General features: G+C 39.1%; 1 protein-coding gene across 6 annotated transcripts in view; it reads right to left on the bottom strand.

Annotated features, from left to right (window-relative positions):
* Rdx (BTB/POZ and MATH domain-containing protein rdx) overlaps positions 1-22920 on the bottom strand; it is a 69693-nt gene that overhangs the window by 3475 nt on the left and 43298 nt on the right. For 2 of the 6 annotated variants that reach the window (XM_083085193.1, XM_083085192.1), the window contains 6 exons: positions 10407-10551; positions 2405-2541; positions 1418-1569; positions 1043-1182; positions 786-963; positions 123-444 (listed from right to left, as the gene is read on the bottom strand). In XM_083085193.1, the coding sequence (XP_082941319.1) occupies positions 123-444; positions 786-963; positions 1043-1182; positions 1418-1569; positions 2405-2541; positions 10407-10484 (1007 nt within the window). In that variant the 5' untranslated portion in view covers positions 10485-10551. Of the gene's footprint in view, positions 1-122; positions 445-785; positions 964-1042; positions 1183-1417; positions 1570-2404; positions 2542-10406; positions 10552-18960; positions 19139-22920 lie in introns of those variants that run through there. The other 4 variants (XM_083085188.1, XM_083085190.1, XM_083085189.1 and 1 more) reach the window with 4 other exon arrangements.

Below are 22920 nucleotides of genomic sequence, written 5' to 3'. Positions count from 1 at the left end.
ATAGTTGAAGAATGTAATTTTGATCCTTAAGGAATAAAATTATTCTCTTTTAACCGATGAGAAGCCAAGATATTACATTATACGACATTACATTTATACATTTTTCCTCCGCGGAAACTTACGTATTGATGAAGTCTATCGCTTGCTCCTTGAGTTGAAGAGCGCTATGGAGATCGGCAAGTATGAGGATTTCGGCCGCGTTCTCAATGGCTAAGCTCGTGCAAAGTGCTTCCTCGCACATCACTTTTAGCCTCTCTAACGCGTATTTGTCCGCCGCAGCCAACAAGTCATCTGCCATCTTCTCCAAATTTGTCGCTTTACCGGTATAGATAAATCGCAGCATTTCTCGTAACACCTCATGATCTACATCGGTGATATCCACACGATTTTGCTTTCTCTCTTCCATTTCATGTTCAAACATTGCTGAGAAAACCGGACTTCGTGCTGCAAATAGTCAAATGAATCAAATTTAAAGACATCAATTTGTTCATAATTCAATTTTATTCGGTTGGAAACTTTTCTTTTTTATATTCATTCAATCAAAGATTCTTCTTTTTTACGTGTCATTGTTTTTCTTCTATTCTATATTTTACATTTAAGCGTAATATTAAGCATAATAATAATAATAATAATAATAATAATAATAATAATAATAATAATAATAATAATAATAATAATAATAATAATAATAATAATAATAAGAGAGTTTCCGTTTACGCACTTATCAGAAAACGTGAAAAGAATGAAGGATCGCGAATAGAGCGAAATGATGTGCGGAGTCTTACCTGCGAGAATCGCCTTATGCGCGTGAAATTCTCTTCCACAGACAGTGAGCGTTACGTCGCTAAATTTTTGGTTCTCAAATAGCAGCCCGAGATCGTCGGGTAATCGGCACTCCGGCACTTTAAACTGCGTCGTATTACTCTGCCCGGAGATATTTACACTGTCCGCCACTACGCTGACCTAAGGGGATAATAAAATTATGCAGATGTAATGAGATGTTCGGTATAACGAGATCGAATAAGTATGATAATCGACATACAAAGGTATATACCTCGCAGAATATCGTGAGTTTGTCGTCCGGTAGCAGCCCATTGGCCTCATCTAGCAGAAAGTCTCTCCTGATGAATTTCTTGAAACCCCAATCTTTACCCTGGACGAACCTATACGCACGTTGGCTCTCTGCAAGAACAATTTAAAAAATTTATTCAGTTTGACAATCGTGGATATCTTATAGTTATGTTCCAACTAATCTTATTTCATCGGTTAAAGTTAAAAACTGCCTTTCGTCTCAAAAGAATTGTCGCGACGAAGATTGACGAAAATCTTTAAAATACCCTGCATTGCATCCGTACATGTACACATACCGGTGATACACAGATTAATTGCGCACGTACAATAACATTTGCCAACTTACCCATTGCTTTGGTTTCTTCTCTTTTGGCATTAAGAATAGAAAATTTAAACTTTGCTCTGACTTCGGATTTGTTGCACGAAACGAGAAGGAGATAGAGTGACAGGTAGTCTTTGCTCTCCTCATCCAGCCCCTTAGGATTCACTCTCAGACACCTAGAAACCAATTATTGCATCAATTGACACGATTATTGTCATTGGCGCTCTGATTTATCTTCCTTCGATACCGCAATGTTATAATTTAAAAAAAATTTCTTTTTCAGCTTCCCTTTCAATTTGAAAATCGATTTATGCAATTGGCTTTTCTCTAGATCTTACCGGCGCAACACACAGGCAAAATAAACTATAGAACGAAAACGTATAATACGGTAAAAAAGATGACTCGTATTCTCAATATTTAGATTCATTTACAATTACTCATATTTTTTTTAATATTTACAAAATTCTGTTCTACACGGGACACGCTAAATATGCTCTCGCGCGACTTAACATCGACTTAATATCCGTATTTTGAATATATTACAGAATAAAAATTACATTAACAAAGAAATTCATAATTTAAAGTTTTGCGAGTACTAAAGCTTTATACATTATCACATATAGACTATTATTACATATTTATACATCACTTCACACACGTTACTCGGACTTATCCGCTAAACCGCTAAATGAACGTGTCAATAGATGCAAACGTTTCCGTACGTTAATCGTACTGCCTAATCGCACGATTTAATACAAAACTCGATTGCCACTGACACGTACATTCGCTTATCTTGGTTCGTATGCAATGCAAAGAATCTTAAACAATTTTTTATTTTTTTTTTAATTTTTTATTTCCTTGGATCCGTTCTTTTACGGGCGATTAAATGCGCCAAGTCTGTGACTAAGAGACTATGATCGATGACGATGACGATGATGATGATGACGATGGTGATGATGATGATGATGATGATGATGATGATGATGATGGTGATGATGATGATGCTCTTACCATTTCAACTTGTCGTTGGCCCCTGCGGAGAACGTGGATGACTTAAGCACCTCACCCATCTCTTCGCGGCAAAAACTGAAGTTATTTATCGTCCACATGTAGCTGAACTTAACCACCTTCACCTGTGCACATAAGACCTTCAAATGCGATACCACGTCAGAGTCTATCTCGTGGAAGCTAGCTTAATCTAACTAAACGCTAAAAAGGCTATGCAAACACCCATTCACGGTTGTCGTCTCGTCTCGGATATTCGTACTTACAATTTACAAAATCAATCTATTTCTTTCGTTTCCTGTACAGAAGGTGGATCTACGCAAAATTAAATATTTATAATAGAAGATACCGCGGAAGAAATTTCCACAACCCCTTAGAATAACTTTCGATGAAATATAGGCGAGGATCGGAGCCTTCTTCAGACACGAGAGATAAATTTGTTCTTGACGAAAAAATATAAAATTTTTATTTTTTATTTTAATTTTTCGAAACCTTAAAACCTGTGACAACTTTTTTGTAGTTGGCGTCAGTGGCGTCAGTTAAAATGTATAGTATAGTACAGTGGTAGTTGAGCTCTTAGAAGTGAGACATCCGGCGATTACGAATTATCAGCATAGTAAACGTCCTATCACTATAGTTAAATCACATTGCAACTATCTAATCATGTTTACGAATTGTCTTCGTTTCACATATATTCAATTAATATTCCTTTTTATATCCGCGTGAAAAAAAAAAAAAAATTTAATATCACCGCGGTGCATGGGATTCAGGTATTTCTGTTTGTCGAAATTATATTTGTCGGTAGACCCGTCCTCCTCCAACTTCACAACAACAATGTGGTCATGGTATCGTGTCATGTGCAGCTAAAACATATCGGAAAATAGCTGCGCAACAACGCGTTATAATAGCAACTTTGTCGTTAAAAATAACATAAATACATAATAGAGGTACAGATTTCGAAAAAGAGTGTCGTGTTGATTATAAACAATAAAGAATGTGTTGGTTTTTATCATATATATTAATTCCAATCCCTCGTAAAAAGCTCTCGATAGAATAAAATTCTTTCGAATCGAAATCAGACCTTGAAGACGAAGCACTACAAGTACCAGTGGTAGCGCAGAGGGCGACAGACAGAGGGGAAAAAGAAGGGGAGTTTTCAGGGTCGAATCGTCGAATGATGCTTCGCCTGCTTACGCAATTCTCTTAAAGATATACACGGGAGGATTTAACGGTAGAGGCGTGATTTTATTTATTTCGAAGGACCAACATTTTTCTTTTCACCCGTCTTTGACGATAACGGTTTCAACGCATATGTGTGACCGCATTTTTTTTTCACCGCGGTTAGCATTAATATGCATCGACATTGCGGACGCGGACTGGGTCTAATAGTATCGAGTTCTCATCTCTCTGCGTCTTCATGATCGCACGATCGGCACGAAGAAACATTAAACGAAACATTAAGTTGCCTATAAACTTTGAGACTTGGTTCGCTTAGCTTTTACCTGGAGTCATTTAAATGTATGATCAGATAAAATTATCAGGTTTTGCGCCGAGAGAATTTTTAAAACAAACGATCGCAGAAACGAAAGTAGGAAAGGAACTTGACGCAAGAAGGTCGAGTTTCCGGAAGAAGTCAATGATCTTTGACGTCAGCGTCACATGGACAACCTTGGCGAACGAACGGTAGCCCGCGGTCAAAATTCGTCTATAGTATTTCTTAATGGTGAACTTTGCGTAGGATTCTTATCGACTATCTAAGGCAACTGTTGCGTATCCTCTCGCATATCGTAAGAAATGATGCTATATATACCGAAAGCACTAACATACACAATGAGCGAGGTACAATATTTTATATCGGAAAGAATAAATCTCCTTTTGAGAATCCCGACTGACAAAAACATTAAAAAAGTATGGGCAAAGAAAAAAAGAAGGTTCTTCTTTTTCTTTTTGATATAAAAAATCACAATAAAAGAAGAATAATTTCCGATTTAATTAAACGATTTTGAAAAGACCACTAATTATCATTAAGTCTATCTCGATTTTGAAAAGACCACTAGTTATGTATTAAGTCTATCTCTATTTCAATTAGAGTCTCAAAATGCAGATTAAGTACGTAAAAGTCTATGGCAATTTTATTGAGAAAATAATGAGAGATTGCAAAAATTTAGTTGCAATCATTAAAGGGGATTTGAAGTGGATCGAAAAATCTGACATTATTATTATAGAGATTACAAAGTTGGCTCTAAATGGAATCTTACAAGTTTTCAAACAAAATTTCTCCGCCATGGAATGGAATACGATACAATGATGTATTGAGTTTAGATCATTATAGCAAAATGCTCTAAGAGTTGATATGTACTTTCGACAAATACACACAGATCCCAAGTTCGCGATGAGTCTCACACAAGAGTCTCTCTGCTTATCTCCTATTATCCGTAGGAAAGGGACAAAGGAAAGCGTGAGAAATGTTCGCGAGATACACTACACCTCCACTCTCGACCATTTAAGTGAAAGTTCTTTTCTCTTTTCAATGATCGCCCTACAACCGTAAGTAATAACATACGTTTATATTCGAAGCTTTGTCTCCTATAATCCTCCCAATAAAATGTAAAATTAAAATACTCAAAAAACGCCGAACTTGCTCCAATTCAAAATTATCGTAAAACGCAAAGAAATCTTTTTCTTCAAAAGTTCCATTTAAAAGAACAGGAAAAAGAGGGAAGAGAGAGAAAGAGAGAGGAAAGGGGAAGGGAATATTTCACTTTATCAAAAAGATACTTAATCGACATTCTTGGATTGAGAGACATTTCGCGCATCAAGAACTTTTATCCGCTGTGATTAGGTGAGTTGTTTTTTTTTTTCCACTTTGATCGCGAGCATATCGCGCATTTATTCACGATTACCGGACAGGCGAGTTCGATGATCTTCACCTCAGCGTTGACCTTCGCACATCGGAAGCTTAAGGTCGACATTCGAGTCGTCGAGAAGCAGGAAAGAGGTGGCTATCTCTCCCGCAAGAGTTCAACGCTCGCTCGTCCTGTAATCTCCTTCGTGGCCGGTTATTTCTTACGACAATTCGTTTGCCCGGCAGGAAGCAAAAAGGCAGAAGAGCCGTCGTATGGCGTTTCGTCGCTGTTGCAACGATTAAAGAAGAATCGAGCTTTTAAACACATCGAGTATGCCTGAGGACACTTGCATCGTTATTTTTGGACAAACTTTCCTCACCTGATTGTAATGAAGAAAGATATTTTTTGAAGTTTTAGCGATATCCACATTTTTGCATATTAAATTTGCATTCCGCATCATTTGTCATAAAATTTTATTTTTATCGTTAAAATGTCATATATAAAATATTGCTTTTTCATCGATGCATTTATTTTGAAGAAAAATAATAGAATTGAAGAGAAAAAAAAAGAGCTCAAAAGAAGGAAAGAGATTTTCTCCTCAATAACGTTCTTAATAATCGTAAGGTGTTTTTTTTTTAATATTAATTACTTAAGTTTTAACATTAACTATCATCATTTCTTGATTTAATTTCGTTTCCTTCGACATAATCCTACGCGTTGGTAACGTGCCAACAACTAAACTTCTTCGTTCACAGAATACTAATAATTCCCGCTCGATGTAAACGTATTGAGCGTATTGTCCTTTTCCTATAGCTAAACGATATACGTGACGGCGAAACCAATAATGCAATTGTGACTCATATGGGAAATAATCGGTGTGACAATATAAAGAAAAAGAACGGCGGTCTGTTGTTATTTTTCATTTCACATAATACCAAAGAAAATCGAGAAAATTATAACATGAAAAAATACCTTAGTCATTTCAAGTATAGAGATATATTTAATGTAATGACATTGACAAATAATTGTCTTTTTAAAAGCATTTAATTAAATTGATTTCGATAAGGGAAAATCAAAATTTCTTAAAATATATATATATATATATATATATATATATATATATATATATATATATATATATATATATATATATGGAGAAGATGGTAAAAATGGGCATTTTTATCTCTTTTTCTTAAATAAATTTTAAATCCGAAATTTAATTAAATTTTTATATCCTAAAATCTTCGACTTTCCTTTTAGAAAATTATTATAGTTTAATATTTTTGCTGGAGGAAAAATTGTCTCCAGATTGAACAGAGAATTCGCTCTTGAAAAGATATTCGAAGGTTTTAAGACACGCTGTATATTAAATAATTATAAAAAAATATCTATATATATAAATATAATTTATCTATCTAAATTAAATCTCTTTAATCTCCAAGTTTCCTCATGATGTCCGTCATGAAATCTGTCCCATCTACTCTATGGAGGGAATTTGAAGATTATCGAATTCTGCACGAAGCTCTCTAGGAAGATTCCAGATTATTTCGAACTAACATGACGGAATCAAATTTGCACGGAATGTTTGTAATTTTATTTGACGAACAAGTGGAACGTCTCGCAAAACTATCCGCTGGAACCTTGGGAGCGGAAGCGACGTGTAAGCTTTTCGCGCGCGAGAAGAGAGGTCAGAGGAAGGGTTCATCGTCTCTCCTGGGTGTTCCGTGTAGCGAGTCGGCGCAGATCGCCGCCATCAGGTGGAGCGGCAAGGAGGTTGGTGGTGGTGATGGTGGTGATGGTGGTGGTGGTGGTGGTGGTGATGGTGGTGGTGGTGATGATGGTGGTGGTAGTGGTGGCGGCGGCGGCGGCGGCGGCGGCGGCGACGACGACGACGACGACGACAACAGCGGAGGAGGCGACCCGGTCGACGCCCCTAGGAGTCGTTCAACCCGCTCGCGGCAATTGTCGACAATCGGCCTTGAATCATCCGTGCCCGTTTACGGGAGCGTCATGGAACGCGCGCGGATTTCAAGCATCACCCAACAGACCAACACCAAGCCGGCAACTTCCGGTGGTCGGAGCACTCCTCCGATATGGTGGATATGGTGCACGACCACCGCGCCGAGGTAAACGATCGTTGGCCGCGTTGCGGATCATCGCGAGTCGCGACAGAGACGAATGAACGCGAGAGTGGAATGTCTACAAAATTACTTCCTAAACGATGCGCGTCACTCGGCGCGTATTGTTACGCAACGATTCGCCATTTTTTTTTAAATTTATTTTTTCAAATTTTTTATCACTCGAATAATTGTGTACGTATACGTACATTAGAAAATGTTACACCGGTTACTTTTTCGCGAGGAGTGTTGGGGATATAATTGCATCATCCGCGGAATTTCTTTCATCCGTTTTTTGGAGCCATTATTTTCTGGAGTCACTTGCGGCATGTACAAAATTTTCTTTTTATACATATACGTAATATTCTAATGAAGAATTTTTTTACAAATTTTCCTCCAGCGTGTAATTTCAATTGGATTCGATTTTATTTTTGTAGAATCAGTTCCAAGATTGTCAGAAAAATTGTAATTTAAAAGCGAGAAATTTAGTCTTTCTATAATTTAAAATCATTTAAAGTGTAAAATATGAAATTTTTATTCGCTTATCAAAAGTATTTTAAATCTGGGAATTATATTTTCTACGTTTCTTAGAAAGAAGACAAAAAGTCTACATAGTTTTTTAGTAAGTATGTATACAAATCCTTGGATTACCAATCCTCGTTGACAAATTCATCCCGCGATAAACTTGAGCCTTGAACCACTACGCGAGAAACTAAATTTACACGTGCGAAAAAAAGTCCAAAATCTACAAAGGACAAAGTTAAATATCAAGGAGGCGATACAATAATTTCGCAAAGGTTAATGTTGAATTTAGAGTATCGACAATCAACGACGTTCGAGGCTCTTCCGAGACTTTTCCGAAAAAGTTTAGATCTAAAATGAATGCGATTGTTGCGCGCGAGATGCGAGGAGGTGCGAGGAGGTGTTGGCGCGCGCGATGTCGCAAATCTTTCGCGACACTCGAGGACGATGATGCATTTGGCATTCGCAACGCTCTTGTCCTCCTCGCAAGAGCTTTCGACGGTGACGATAAATCGCGGCGGTCGGCGATAGCGCGAATCGCAGCAGGCACGGCAGGTAATACGATGTTGCGGCGAAAATGCGGAACCGCTGACGCGGCGAAATCGGTTCTGTGAATTACGAAAGTTAACTGGAGCACGGATCGACTTTCGATTTATGGGCGAGTGCTGCGCCGCGTCGGTGCTGCGCAACCATCCATCCATTCCATCGATTCGTACGAGAGCTCGACGCGAACGATAAAATCGTAAGATTTAGCGGTAGCCGCGCCGCTCTTGCGAAATCTTTGCCGCGCGAGAGCGAACGTAATAACGCTCGCATTCTATTCCGCGCACTGTCGAAATTGGATGAAAGTTCAAGAAATACGTATATGCACCGAGAGGAAAACGGAGACTTTACTCTTGTAGCCTGTAAATATTTTTTTTACTTGCAAACATTCCCCCCCCCCCTCTCTCTCTCTCTCTCTCTAACGATCAAAGCTCTCTTTCGAGTATCGTGTAATATCGACGCGGGAGGAGAGAATTATTTCGAATAATTCGAAAATGCCTGTATCAAGTTTATAACGTTCAGTCTACAGTGTATACGAGAGGCTATATTTTTCTCATTATTATAATACATTCGCGATTGCCATCCATGTACGCTGCGCTATTATTACATCAACTTTGTTATTTCAACTTGTTTCTTCCAACTTTATCTCCCACTGCCAATCGCCCATTGTCGCGAATCTCTCGAGGAAGGGAGAAGGAGTCTGACAATGAGAGAAAAGGAGATAGCGGGAGGCTGATGACGAGCCATCCGTCTATTTATCCAGGGCGCTTCGCGCAGGGCGTCGACGCGATCGCGCGTAATCCCAACTTGGTTACGACCGTTCGTGTCCGCGGTCCGCGGTCCGCGGCGACGAGCGCAAATAAGCGGCGCTAAGCGGAAATGGCGAGGAGGAAACAAAGGACGGCAAATTTCGCCGCGAGCGAAAATCGCGAAACGTTTCCGCAACGGCCGCGCGTTGACCGCGGGGAGGGGACGAGACCGACGCGGAGAGTAGCGCGACGGGAGATATCTAGTTGCAGGTCGTTCACATCGCGCGAGGGGGACAAGCGAGGGGAACGGTAAAAATAGAATGAGAGCGCCAGGAGCGCGTTCTCTCACGCGCGTTCTCGACGACGACGCGACGCGACGTTACGCGCGATCGCGATGATCCTCCACCGCGTCTCTCTAATGCGAATCTTCTCCCTCCGCCCCTCCCTTGTTCGATCCATACGGAGTTGGCGACGACGTAGGACGATTGGATTTGCTCGGCGATATAATATCAAACTCGGATGGTTTGATGTTAATCGCACGACTCTCGTCTCCAAACTGTCTTAAATCATCATCTTAAAACATCTATCGGAGGAGTGATATTTTTATTTCCTTATTTTTTTTAACGCTATATAACTTTCCACAAATTCTTCGTAACTCGTAAATTTTTTCCAACTCTGTTTCGAAAAGTACAAATTTCAAGTTATTTCAACAGTTTGGAAATAAATTTTTCACGTCTGCATTCCGGAGTAAATTTAACTTTAGAACCATATCTAAGACTTTCGCGTGAAATCGCATTATGCCTTTAGGGACACCTAACGTTTAGAACCTAGTCTAGACTTCACCGTTCCTAAGAACGATGATTTACGCGAAGATTGCGCACAGTAATCTCACAGTTATTAAGAAAAGGGATTTCTTTCTAATGGACAATGGGGGGGACACGGTCAGAAAATATTCCCTTTACAAAATCAATCCTCTTGGATCTAACGTCGTTTCAAAGTAAAATCACGCGAACGTAATATATGTAAGTGATATTTGAACGTGATATCACGATATTTGAAATAAAATGTTAATTTTTCGCTCGCGCTCACAAAATGCTCTTACAATGAAATTCCGTCACTCGCGGCGATTAATGTAAATAAATGAAACGAATTTCGGCTTGGATGGATCGATCGCTCGGAACCGCGCGGGAGACGACTCTCGAGACCGACCTCGACGATGAGCGAAACGTACCTGCGTGTAACACCAATTCTCGGCCACGGGGGTGTTCACTTCCGGCGGTGGCGGGCTCGGGACACGGCTCACCGCCATACTACTGCTGCTGTGCAAGTTTGAGCTGACCCGCGACGTCTGAGGCGCACAGTCGCTCACCGCAAGTCTGTAACAAAACGAGAGAGAGAAACGTCCGGTTATTATCATCCGAGCGAACGGAATCTGCGTTTTGAGTCATCATCTCGCCATGTACCATATACGTTATTCGCTCGGAAAGTCGTTAATTGTGCCTGCGCGCCCGCGTTACATCACGAGGGGTCGTCGATCCCTTCGTCATATTTCTGAGCGATGGGACGGAACAGGAGTTTATTGGTTACCGAACATAATGTACATAATTTTTTGCTCTCTTTATTCAAATACATCTTGTAGATTCAAATTGAATTCTCGAAATGTAAAGCGACAAACGTATCAAGCATCATGAGCAACATTCAAACAAATACGTACAGAAGCTACAAAATATTTATATTTTTATATCCTTTCCATACTCTATATTGTTACATCGTCTCGTATCATCGAATATATCTTTCAATTAAGCGTGATTTTCGTGATTGTTATTACCACCGACTACTCTCTACTCCTTGCGGGTGAAGCGAGGTCATCGGCGGTCGATCGATCGCGCGAATCCCATATACGAGTATATACATATATATAGGAGAAAAAGAGAAGGAGCAGTAGGAAAGAGGATAGGAGAACGGAGCGCGAAGGAAGCGCAAGGATGGAAAAGGAAAAAGGGTATGCAGGACACACGCGATGGTGCTCACGTGCGGTACCAAGTACGGAACCGCTCCGAGAAGGCGAGTCAAGTACGTTAGCCCCGCAGGTTCATCGGACGCCGTGGCGATCCGACCAACCAGGAAACAGAAACTAAATCGAGAGCGAATACTCTCCTCGTGTATCCGCCTCGCTCTTCGTGACGCGAACAGCCATTTGCTCGACCCGCGCCGAAGGTATCTTTTAACGAAATGAGTTCAATAGCGAAATAACGAGCGATAAAACAGTAGCGAGAAGAAAAGCAATGGAAATAAATCGCCTATGCAGAATGCACATTGAGACGTAAACATTGTTCACAGAGAGAATGCAATAGTATTTTTGCCAAACTATATGCGTATATTGTGTGCGTGTGTGTGTGTGTGCGCGCGCGCGCGCGCGCGTAATTACACATCATATAATATATAATTATATAATTTTATACATAAAAAATTATTTACATTGCATAATTATGTATACGATAATTTTATTAACTTCACACAGACACAAATCGCCTAAAAAATTTACAATTTAATAGATTCGAGAGATCGATGTCTTAAGGCGCATAATGTTTCCTTAAATAAATAGGCAATAGACAAAATGTAAATAATTTTGAAATTATTATGATGATAATTTAAAGTAAATAATTTGTATTCTGAAAATAGTATAATGACGAAACTAGCATGGGAGCAGGTGCTTCTTGTTTTAAATTGAAAAATCGATGCGGTGTGCGTATTATTATCGTTTATGTCATTGGTATCGTCTTCTTCTCCCCCTTTTTTTGCCGAGGATACTTTTGTGTGGCAAATTTCTCCAGTTTTATGCGAAAGAGAGAGAGAGAGAAGATTGCATCGCCTCGACTTTTAAGAGACTCTTGTTTGTACATACATTCGATACCCACAACTTTCACTTCCATACTTCCAACGCTATACAACTCCCACGTCACTTTTGCGCTAGATATCGTCGGAGGTATTGCCAGATCGAGTGGGGGAAGAGTGGTTTATTCGGGACAAAGAAAACGGCAGGTAAAATAAGAGAGGGATATACAAACGATTTTATCATAACGTCGCTCTGTTTTGCGAAAAAGCGATCGCGTTAGAAAGTATAAGCAAAATGGCGAGACGTTTCCGTCGATGTGAAAGTACAATGTTTCTCTCAGAGGCGTAAGTGTGTATGTGTGTTTATCGCAGAGGAAAAAGAGAGGCCTATTACAATTTTTATTTTACGAAAAGTGAAAATTTTCGGAACAGCATATGGAAATGCTTTCACAAATTCCATGTCGAGCAGAAAAGTTATACATTATATATATATAAATATTTCATGTTAAACCAATTAAAATATCAAACAAATAAGCTATACGTAAATATTATTGTAATTAAGAGAGAAAGAAGGAAACGGAGGGAAAAGAAATTACCTTTCTAGTATATTACTATAGAGTATAAAATGGAAAAGGCTGAAAGAGCGAAATTCGCACAAGGCGATTGACGAGAGGCTTCCTTCCGTTTACGACCTGTCTGATTTTTAGAAAAGACGAGGATCAAACCTGGGGAGATGCACAAATAGATATTATTACTTTTCGCAAAGCGATCGAGATATTCGCCCCAGCTCCCGGTAGGCGTGGCCTCGAGAGTTCAGGGGAAAGTAGAACGAAGCCCCGAGCCCCGAGCCCCGAGCCGCGATACAAGCTCGCTGGTGAAAACGAGGAAGTTGAGTGAAAACACCGTCGTCTATGGTACGTCGAAATCACGTAATTACAGTACCTGAGAGTCCGACACCGCGGATAGCTTCTTGCCAAATCGTCTTGCGACTCGTGCGACTCGGGGAATAGATTTCTATCCTTTAGCTGTTTATGAAAATACCGTCTTTTATCTCTCTTCGGAGTTTTTACGCGAAACCGCATCCAAAAGTTATTTGCACACTCGCCGCAACAATATTGTCAACAATTTAATTCCCTACATAATTTGTCAATCGTCCGTCAAGTTATCTCGTTCGTATTTTGCACTTTCCCGACCAAAACAAGCGCCGTCCGCAAAGAAGATTTCGCAAAAAAATATCCGAGTAGCGCGCCAAGTGGCGCCTGTTTTTCATCTGCCTTCAGATTTCACTCTTCTTCGATGATGTGTAATTGAGAACCGAGAATCGCTATGTAATTGTCGATAAAGATGACACAAAGGTTATGGCGTGATGTAGCGTTGCAGCAACGGATGAGATTGCGTTCTCGACGAAGAGGAACGTTTCTTTTTCCTTTTTTTTCTTTACGCGAACGCGTAACGCAATGTGCAAGGACATCACCGTAACGAGAGAGAGAGGGAGAGAGGAGGGGGATCCGTTTGTGGCTCTCTCTCCCCATTTTCTCTCGCTCGTCACGATCAAATTTCGAATCCGCGCCGCGCATAATTAGACGCATTTATAATATTTCCATTCACCCGATTCACCCGATTTAGCATTTCGTAAGATCGGTAACGACACACATTCGTTAATGCTAATGCGCGACACGCGCGGCGACGACATTCGCGGAAAAAACAATAGAGAAAAATAAGTCTCAGTGTCAAGAGCGGAAGGTCGCGCAGGCGACCGAGTGCAACGTGGCACGAGGCTAAAAATATCCCTCCCTCCGCTTTTACGATTATCGCGATTATGGCGAATCGCCGTCGATGCATCGGGCACAATCGCGATAACGATTCGCGACAGACGGACGCAGCGACAAAGACAACCTTGTATCGACATTGTTCCGTCATTGTATATACGTGATGGAACCAAACGGTTCGAAGAATAAAAATTTCGATAAAATAAAAAAATGAATGATTTCGTTCTAGATGGATCGTACATCTATCGATTCTAGGAAAAATACGAAATAATTTGTTTTAATGAAAATTATTGACAAATTATTATTAACAAATCGATGAGACGAGATGACACTTGGATATGAAAGAAACGTCAACGTATTATTACGATACATTGAGAAAAAAGTTACATTTCGGTATTCTGAAAGAGCGATGCTTTTTCTGCAGACACGTGGATACATACACACGCTAGGACCTTGATGTATCGACAACGATAATATGCAGCCTTGACGCTGTTACACAACTTATTTGACATTCCCTGCCATTACACGCTACATTGCTTTTCCTCTAATTCTACACATATCGCGTATTATATTGTCTTTTTATTATCTCATCCATTATATCCCATATTCTATCGTACACATTACAAAGTATTTTAATAATATTGACATTAAAGACGCGCGCGAGCGGCGCATATTTTATTATCAATCAATTATTAACGCGATTGGTAACGAATAATTGAGATTTTATAACTTATCGGAATGAAATATAGAAAAAGTATTCAAGTATGAACACATGGTGAGAAAATATACACGCGCATTTTAACTCTATCGTCTTTTTATTTTTTTTTATTCGTAAAACGTCCCGATTTTTCTCCTCCGGTTGTCCTAATCCTGCATCGAAGCAAGAAATCGTCGATTGTTTTAAGCAAAGGAGCAAAGGAGGCGGGGAATCGAAAAAGCCGACCGTCGTCGGTCGGTCGATTTTCGCAGGAAAGTCAGTAGACGAGACGAGACGAGACGAGACGGAACGAGACGAGACGAGACGAGACGAGACGAGACGCGACGAGACGCGACGAAGAAGAGGGGCAAAGTCAAGGCTGACGCTCTGCTTGGCGTAAGCCAGAGTGTATGATAAGACAAAGACTGACTCTCTTCAAGGGCGTCACAAGCAAACGCACGCGCGACTCGCCTTCGCGCGTCTTGCACGTTGCACGCGCCGCAACTTGTCGCTCCAGCGAGGACAAGCGTTTCCTCGCGAAGAAGATGCGCGCTGGTTGGCTCAGCTTCTCGGGAACCGATCCAACCGAGACTCGGACCAAAGCGATAAACAGCCGGGGCAGTGCGGGGATCACGGTTGCTGTAACGCGGAAATTGGTTGCAGTTTGAAACGTTTGCACTTGCACCGCAGGGTCTCGAAGAAAATGCGAAATGATAAGGAATCGATGTATATGCGTCGTGTGTTTTGTATCGCATATCACAAATTGATAGATCGGCACTATGCAAACATGAATACAGTACTCGACAATTATCGTTATCCTTTGTTTTTTTTCTAGATTAAATACTAAAAACTTGAATAAAATATTGCTAAAGAGATCTATATAAGAGAAATTAACATAAAATATATAAAAGATCGATTTCTCTCTCTCTCTCTCGCTGTACCTATTTACATGTAAAGTCTCGATATTCGATCGATATTCGATTGATTTTCTCTCGATATACTATCAGCGTGTTAAAATTGTTCAATACTTTGAATAATTGATAACAATTGAAGAGGCACGAAACGAATATACGAACAACGAAAAGTAAGATGTAGACGAAAGTAACAAGTAGTTACATCTCAACAATGTGCGTAAAATTGCTTGCAAATGGTGCATCGTGAATCAAATTGTTGGAAAAAAATTACTAAGAAAGTGACGAGAGCGTATGATTATCTGTCGGTGGTGATAAATTTCCTTTCTTCGTTCATACATTCCTACATAATCGCGCAGCGATTGACGTAGTTTTGTCATTTAAAAGAGAAAAGGGAGGGGACAGAAATTTATCTCGCTCTGAATTAAACTCATCGAGATATAAAAAAAATGAATTACAAGAATTAAGTAGGACGGACAAAATGATGAAAAAATCAGGTACACAGTTAAATGATAATTAAATGTGAGAATGTGAGAAAAAGAGAGATAGGAAAGAAGGAAAGAAAAAAAATAGAGTTCCTCTTAATATGCCATCGAGAAAATATTAGTTTAATAATAATAATATATTAATATATAATTAACAAAGTTATGGTATTTGTATTCGTCGAAATTTTCTTGATTATTTTTTCTCTCACAAGTTTATTTAAAGTTGAGGTTTATATCATTTTCAACATGTTGCATTCATCATCATTCCGCTCACAGCATTCAAGGCTCATGGTTACGATAACAGATGTAGAAGCAACTTTTCGCACAAAGAGCACGCGAGAGACGAGCGAGTGTCGTTCCGCTCGGACAAAGTGCGCGATAGCGATACAATTCTTGACCGCACATATATCCGAGAGAAATTATATATCAATTATAAATATTTATATAAAAGACTTTATTGTTCGGGCACTGAACGAGGGGATTAATGACGAAGAGAGAGTCGATCGCAAGAAGGAGCGTTCTGAAAAATGCAAAGTTATATAGCGTCGAAAATGCTAAATGCTAAATAAGCCTTTCTGTATTTATAACGCTTATTAATGATGTTTCAACGATCATTTGTAATGATAATTCACAGTCCATGGTCCACTTGAATCAAAATGAATGAAATGAAAATTAAGAGAGTGCGGTTATCTCGTGTTGCGCCGAAAATACCGCAAACTGTGACGCGATCGCGTTAACGCGATTGAATAATCTGCATATCATCATTGAATGATGCAGCATTCTATTCTTTCTCTGTGCGCTGACAAAAATATAATATAAATTTCAATACATGTGTATACATACACACGCGCGCACGCGCGCGCGCGCAATATATATGTATATTTCTGGGTGTGAAAAATCCTTTTCCATTTCACAAATAATTTTCTTCTTTAATACAACTGCTTTAAATACCACGTATAAATTGTTAAACATCAATATTACGAAAGTAAACTTGAACATATTCTCGATAATATTATTTAAACATATCATCAAAATTCGTCTTGATTCTCTTCCAAACTTGTGACTTGTAGCATTATTATTTTCAAAATAAACGATTCGTACAACTCGCGCGAAAACGGATGAAAAAAATAAATCTCTTAAAAATTCTGCAATCAATTTATAAATTTTATTTTGATTTATCGATATCATTAATAACTGTTTAACTTGTCTCTGTTTAGTCCTCTTTAACACCTAACCCGTTTGCCCCCCCTGCTCTTTTCAATGACGTTTGCAGGTACGAGATTGAAATGAAAAGTGTTTTCGCGCGAGCGGCGGCACGGCGGATCTCCTTCCGACTCGTCCTTCTAGGGACGAAGGATTGCTTTTCTTTGGTATCTCTCCGCACGGGGAGGGAAGCTCCCTGAGACCGACTTGTTTCTAACAGGGGCCAGTGCCCCGGTACGTGGGATATACCGGACGACCTTGGGCCTCACGGCCAATTTGCGAGGTCCATTCCCTGCAGATGCGCCCTTACCACCGTCTTGTTAACCACAAAGGATACCAAAGCTACGAATATCCTTTATAGCTTGGATCCTTTCCAATCGTCACTTTGCACGCGCTAAAGATTTAAAGATTTGGTTGATATTTAACAATTTCTTTTCATCGACGTTTAACTCAGTTTGAAATACTGATTTTTCTCTCTCTTTGGTATTCTTCCAAATTATAACACTTATCTAAAAAAAAATGATAGATCTAGGTATCTTGTACGTTGCTGTTTTATGATATTTAATTCCGATAGCTAGCTGATATTTATCTTGAGATGTATCTCTAGTGAATGTCGCGAAACTCTTATCGTTTCGATCAAATCTCACTCGCATTGTTTAAATTTCTTTTCTTTTACGAGGAAGATTTTGTAAAATTTATCAATTTCAGAATGTATGAAGCGTATGTACAATCAAGTACACTAATGATGTGCATCTTTCGCGAGAATACCTCACTATACGCGACCGCATTTTTCTTTTTTGCGAGCATATGAAAAAGAATTCAAAATTATATAAACGAAAAATATGCTTCTTAAATATTATGGAAAACTCTAATTATTGAACGCAAGTGCATTAATGATATGATTAATACACGATACGCGTATTAATTGTACGGGTCTCGTCGTTCGCTTTGAGACAATCTCAATCGCAAACTTTACAGCTAATTTGGTCTTTGATCATGTACCGCGACTCTTTGCTCGTCATTTAGTTGCTCAGCGATAACTTTGATAAGCTTTCGTATATTACACAACTGCTTGTATAGTCTTTCTGCGACGTTGATATATACTTTGTCTTTCCCGACCAACTTGACACCTTTCATGATCAATTCTTTTCAATGTTTATATTATAACTTATTTATATTACAACTAATTATATATAACTAATATTATAACTTTTTATATTATATATATAAAACTAATATATTTTATAACAAGATAAATCGTATAATTTTTATATCGACATATTTGAATATCATTAGTTAAGTCTCAAGCAATAGTCAAAATAGAATCAAGTTAACTGTTTATTATTCAAACGCAGAAATATATAACACTCGAAATCCGATTGGAATCACGACGATAAATCTTATCGGTCTTGAAATAATAAGCGCGAGACGAGAACATCGACATCTTGCTACCATCAAATTCGTTCTCAAATCATAAAATCGATGTAAAATTAACATTTTAAATATTAACATTTTAAATAAAAAAAAAATAATAAAAGAATATTAGACCTCGAAAAAACCGAAAAATTAATAAAATTATAAAAATGATGCATAATTTTCAAAAGAAATTTCCGAAAACATTGTTGATATTATTATAAACAACTAGTCTCTTACGGACCATAATTTTACGATTCTTGAAGGGAAAAAAATTCGTCGCGTACAGATCGAAAAAGCGAAACTGGAGAGCAAATAGTTTTCAGGTTCAGAGAACCTTTTTCATCTAGCTTCTTTATAATGGCACGGTCGATTTAGAAGGTATTCCGAGGTATTCGTTACACATTGCGACGATGGAAAAGACGAAAAGCGAACCCTCGAGAGGGACATACGGCCCTGAAGCCTTCAGTACCTGTACCCTTGAAGCCGAAGGTTGCCACCGAATGCGAGGGACAACTTTCCTTCCTCCCCGCCGCTGCGCTTCACTACCAGCTTCAGTACCAGCATCAGCACCGGCACCACCACCATCATCACCAACACCACCACCATAGAAGCCATCGTATCCTCCTGCTTCTTTGTACTCGGCTTTATTTCATCGAGTCTCGGACACATCGATTGGTCTCGACTGCCGTGCTACGACTATAATAATATTCAGTACACAATTCCTTCGAAAAATATAACTTAGGAATAAAAACTAATAACGATGAGAGACATCGCCGACGCTCGACCTGATGGAAAAAAAAATTCGATCCGAAAGATTCACATCGCTATGCCAAAGTAATATCCACGATAATAATCTCGTTATTTACGTTTCAGATTTGATTATCAGAATGCTCGAGGTTAGTCGAACAATAAGCGATAAAAAAAATTTCACATCTCTGTCGAAATATCTTTGTTGAAACAAAATTGTGTTACAACAATAATCACGGTACTCGAGTTACATCCGCGCGACACGATTTACCGAAACTGCCGGTATCTGCATTGCTAAACGGTTTGCCAATAAAACCTTCGACTAAATTTAATACGTACCCGATCACAAGTGGAACGTTGTTACGTGTTAATCGAGGTGACGCGATTGGAGTAGAGCGGTAATCGATGTTATTCGGAATATAGGCAAGCGTTTTAATTTACGATGATATTGCGCGACACGAGTACAGTATCGCGGTAATAGTAGTAATGTTGTAGATATAGGCACTTGGACGAATGCACACATCGATGATCGCGCGCGCGCGCGCGCGCGCGCGCGACCAGCTGTTCGACGGGCACAAAGAACATTCAAAGCCATTCTCGCTTTTGCGCTCGCGCTGCTGACGAGAAAATATTGTGACGCAAATGATAACATTACAGCGAGGCAAGGCCGCGGCTTTTCCGATTCGTTGTTCAACGTGACGCGAGTTGAGCGCGTCTCCGGCTCCTTTTTCCCACAAACGGTCCTTCTTTTTTCACAAACGTGAAAAAAAAGCACAAATTAATTAAACATTTATTTATATCAATGCGTCTTCAGACGCGACGAAAACGAAAAATTATTTTCTCCACGAAGCATTTTTTTCATGCAAACATAAAAAATGACAGTGTTACAATATTATAAATTATCGTTTAAACACGGTAATGTTAAATATAATGAAAATAAATATCCGGATCTTTTTTTTGCACAATTTTAAAGCGGAGTACAAGCATATAAAATTATAAATTACGAAAAAAAAATTAAATATAAATTAATAAATTTAATGTAACTTAAATGCATACGAATCGTAAAAGTTTTAAAAGTGTTTTATCAAAGATTTATGTTAATAAAAAAATATATGTGACGATAGAGAGAGTGACTATATAAAATTAAAATATATATAATAGAAATAACGAAGCCTCGAATATTAGGTTAAACGCGAGATAAATTCTTATCGAGCTCAAACAAGGACGATTAACCTTTGATTGAAAATTGCGTGGGAGGCAAGTGATCCGCGTTAATTAGGCTCGATACAATTTGTTACGAGAGCAATATTGAAGTCGCAACACTTTGGACACTCCTAATAATTCCCATTCGACCATTAACTGTGTATTTTATAATATAAACTGTGTATTTTGTTATTTTATACATATACATACATGCGCGCGCGCACACACGCACATATAAATTAATGCGTGAAATGCGTCAACTGTTAAAGATAACTCTTTGAAACAATCGTCATCGACCACTATCGAGCAATAACAAGGAATTAGAGATAAGCGCGACAGCTGCGAAATGATTGATGGATATGTCGCTGTTGTAGTTGTCCGTGCAAATTTGCACACGCAACCTTGCCGCAACCTGCCCTGTTTCGCCTGTCGAATGGATTTCCTTTTCGTGACATAAAGCGCGTCTCTATTCGATGAGATTCGACATTTTGATCGCCAGCAAAAAAATATATGCAGCGCGTATAATAAATAACGATTCGTGCAAAAATCACACCTGCTTTTTCTCGAGGACATTTTCCTCCGTGTGATAAGAGCCTCGCTACTTGCCAAGATTTATATATATATATATATATATTGTTCGTGTATTTGACAAACCATGCGTAAAATACGGTTTGCTTTAAAACTAAAAATTGTCATTCGTATACAAGTGCCACAACACTGAAACGAGAAAATACAGACGTCATTCGTCTGACGTAGCAGTTGAGGTAATTACCCAAGGATTAACAGATTAGGTATGCGCGCGGAAGTGCCAGAGAGAACGCGCGTAAACGGGCCGAAAGATACCTGCGGCGAAGACACTTGGGCGCTCCAGCTATAAATCTTCAACGTGATACGCAAAGGTCGAATACGACAAGTTTGACAAAGATGGTCGATGCAAAGACGCCAAAGAGATTGTAGAATAGAACCGGACCCGGTGATAAGCCGCGCCGACACTGCGGGGAGTCAGGTCAGGTTATTATATTTGATAAACGCGGCATTTATCGTCGCCACGTGATTAACGCTAATAACACGAAGGGAGCAATTAGCGATCGGGAATTCTAATGCGTCGCACGAGCGACCGCAATTAAAACGAGAGACTTATCGATATTTATCACCCTCTGTACTCTTATCGGGCAATAACGTTCTTTCGAAGGTGGAAATGCTCCAAGTTTAGTTTTCGGAAATCGGACTAAAATCGTCGACAAGAGCAAAGTTAAATTTACGCGAATGCGCAATTGAAAATTTTACGTTAAATCCGAGAGAGCGGCTTTTACATTAAACTTTAACGAAATAATTTCCTCGCGCGCGCAATCTTCAATCTCGAGCTCTGTAAATTGCACAGATTCGAATTTGTCGACGAATAAAACGTCGCGTCGCGTCGTAGAATCTTAAAAAAAAGAAAACTTAAAATAAAGCAACGCGCTACAAATTTTGCAAGACTGTTTGCTGTCAGGATTAATTTGTTTTGCAAACAAATTGAGATAATTCCCCGCAACGTTACGAGCAATTTCTGCATTCGCGGAAAGGGCGTAGCAATGTCAAGGACACGCTCGACGCAGGTACGAATCTAAAAATAACGCGCTGACATATATCGCGGTCGTTAAATCATAGATAATCATGGAGGGATGGGTCTCCGAGGGAGAGAATCCGTTTATAGTCTCGTGATTCACCGCTTTCGAGTCGTATCGATAGAGAGGCGTACGCGCGCACAAGCAGGAAATAATGACTAACGGTAAAAAGATCGTCATTGAAATTGGAAATACCGTCGAATACGATCGAGACGGTTTTCACGACGTCCGTATCGACGATCGATGAAATTTGCAAATGCACGTTAAAATTCGTGGAAAGAATCGCGTGTTTATACACATATCGAATAAGAGTACGTACAACACGTGTGATGTAAATATTTTAAGTAATAAACAGATTCTATTTGTCAACTTTGCGATTCGTAATTAATGTAATTTGTAATCGACACGAATAGATGATAAATCACGTATGGACAAATCACAGAAAGCGAGAGTAAAAAGTATCACTTTTTCAATGATTTTCAATAATTATTAAATATTTTTAATAATACGCTTAATAAGCGTAGATATATGAGAGATAATGATAAAAATTGCAACTGGCACGAAAAATCACGAGCATGATGAAAATGAGTATCATGAGCGAAAAAGCGAACCGAGGCCAACAATTTTTCGCAATATTTCGACACGAGGCTTGTCGTATTCGGTGCTTCTAATATTAATATTTATCGAAAGCATTATATTTCTGCAAATGCGCGTAATATTTTATTCCAATTATTATCTCTCAATCTATACGTATGTCTCGAGCGATAAGACACGTCTTTCACTGGTTTAAAATTGTGCAAAATTTAAAAAAATTACAAATGGCATTGACAAGAACGATAAATGAAACTTTTGCGAGTAACTTTCACTAGTAA

Source organism: Camponotus vicinus, unplaced genomic scaffold, assembly GCF_025532165.1.
Source record: "Camponotus vicinus isolate PSW18456_S1 unplaced genomic scaffold, iyCamVici1.0 SCAF_12, whole genome shotgun sequence".
NCBI lineage: Eukaryota > Metazoa > Arthropoda > Insecta > Hymenoptera > Formicidae > Camponotus > Camponotus vicinus.
Note: the sequence above shows the minus strand (reverse complement) of the source record. Positions and strands in the feature narration are given on the sequence as shown.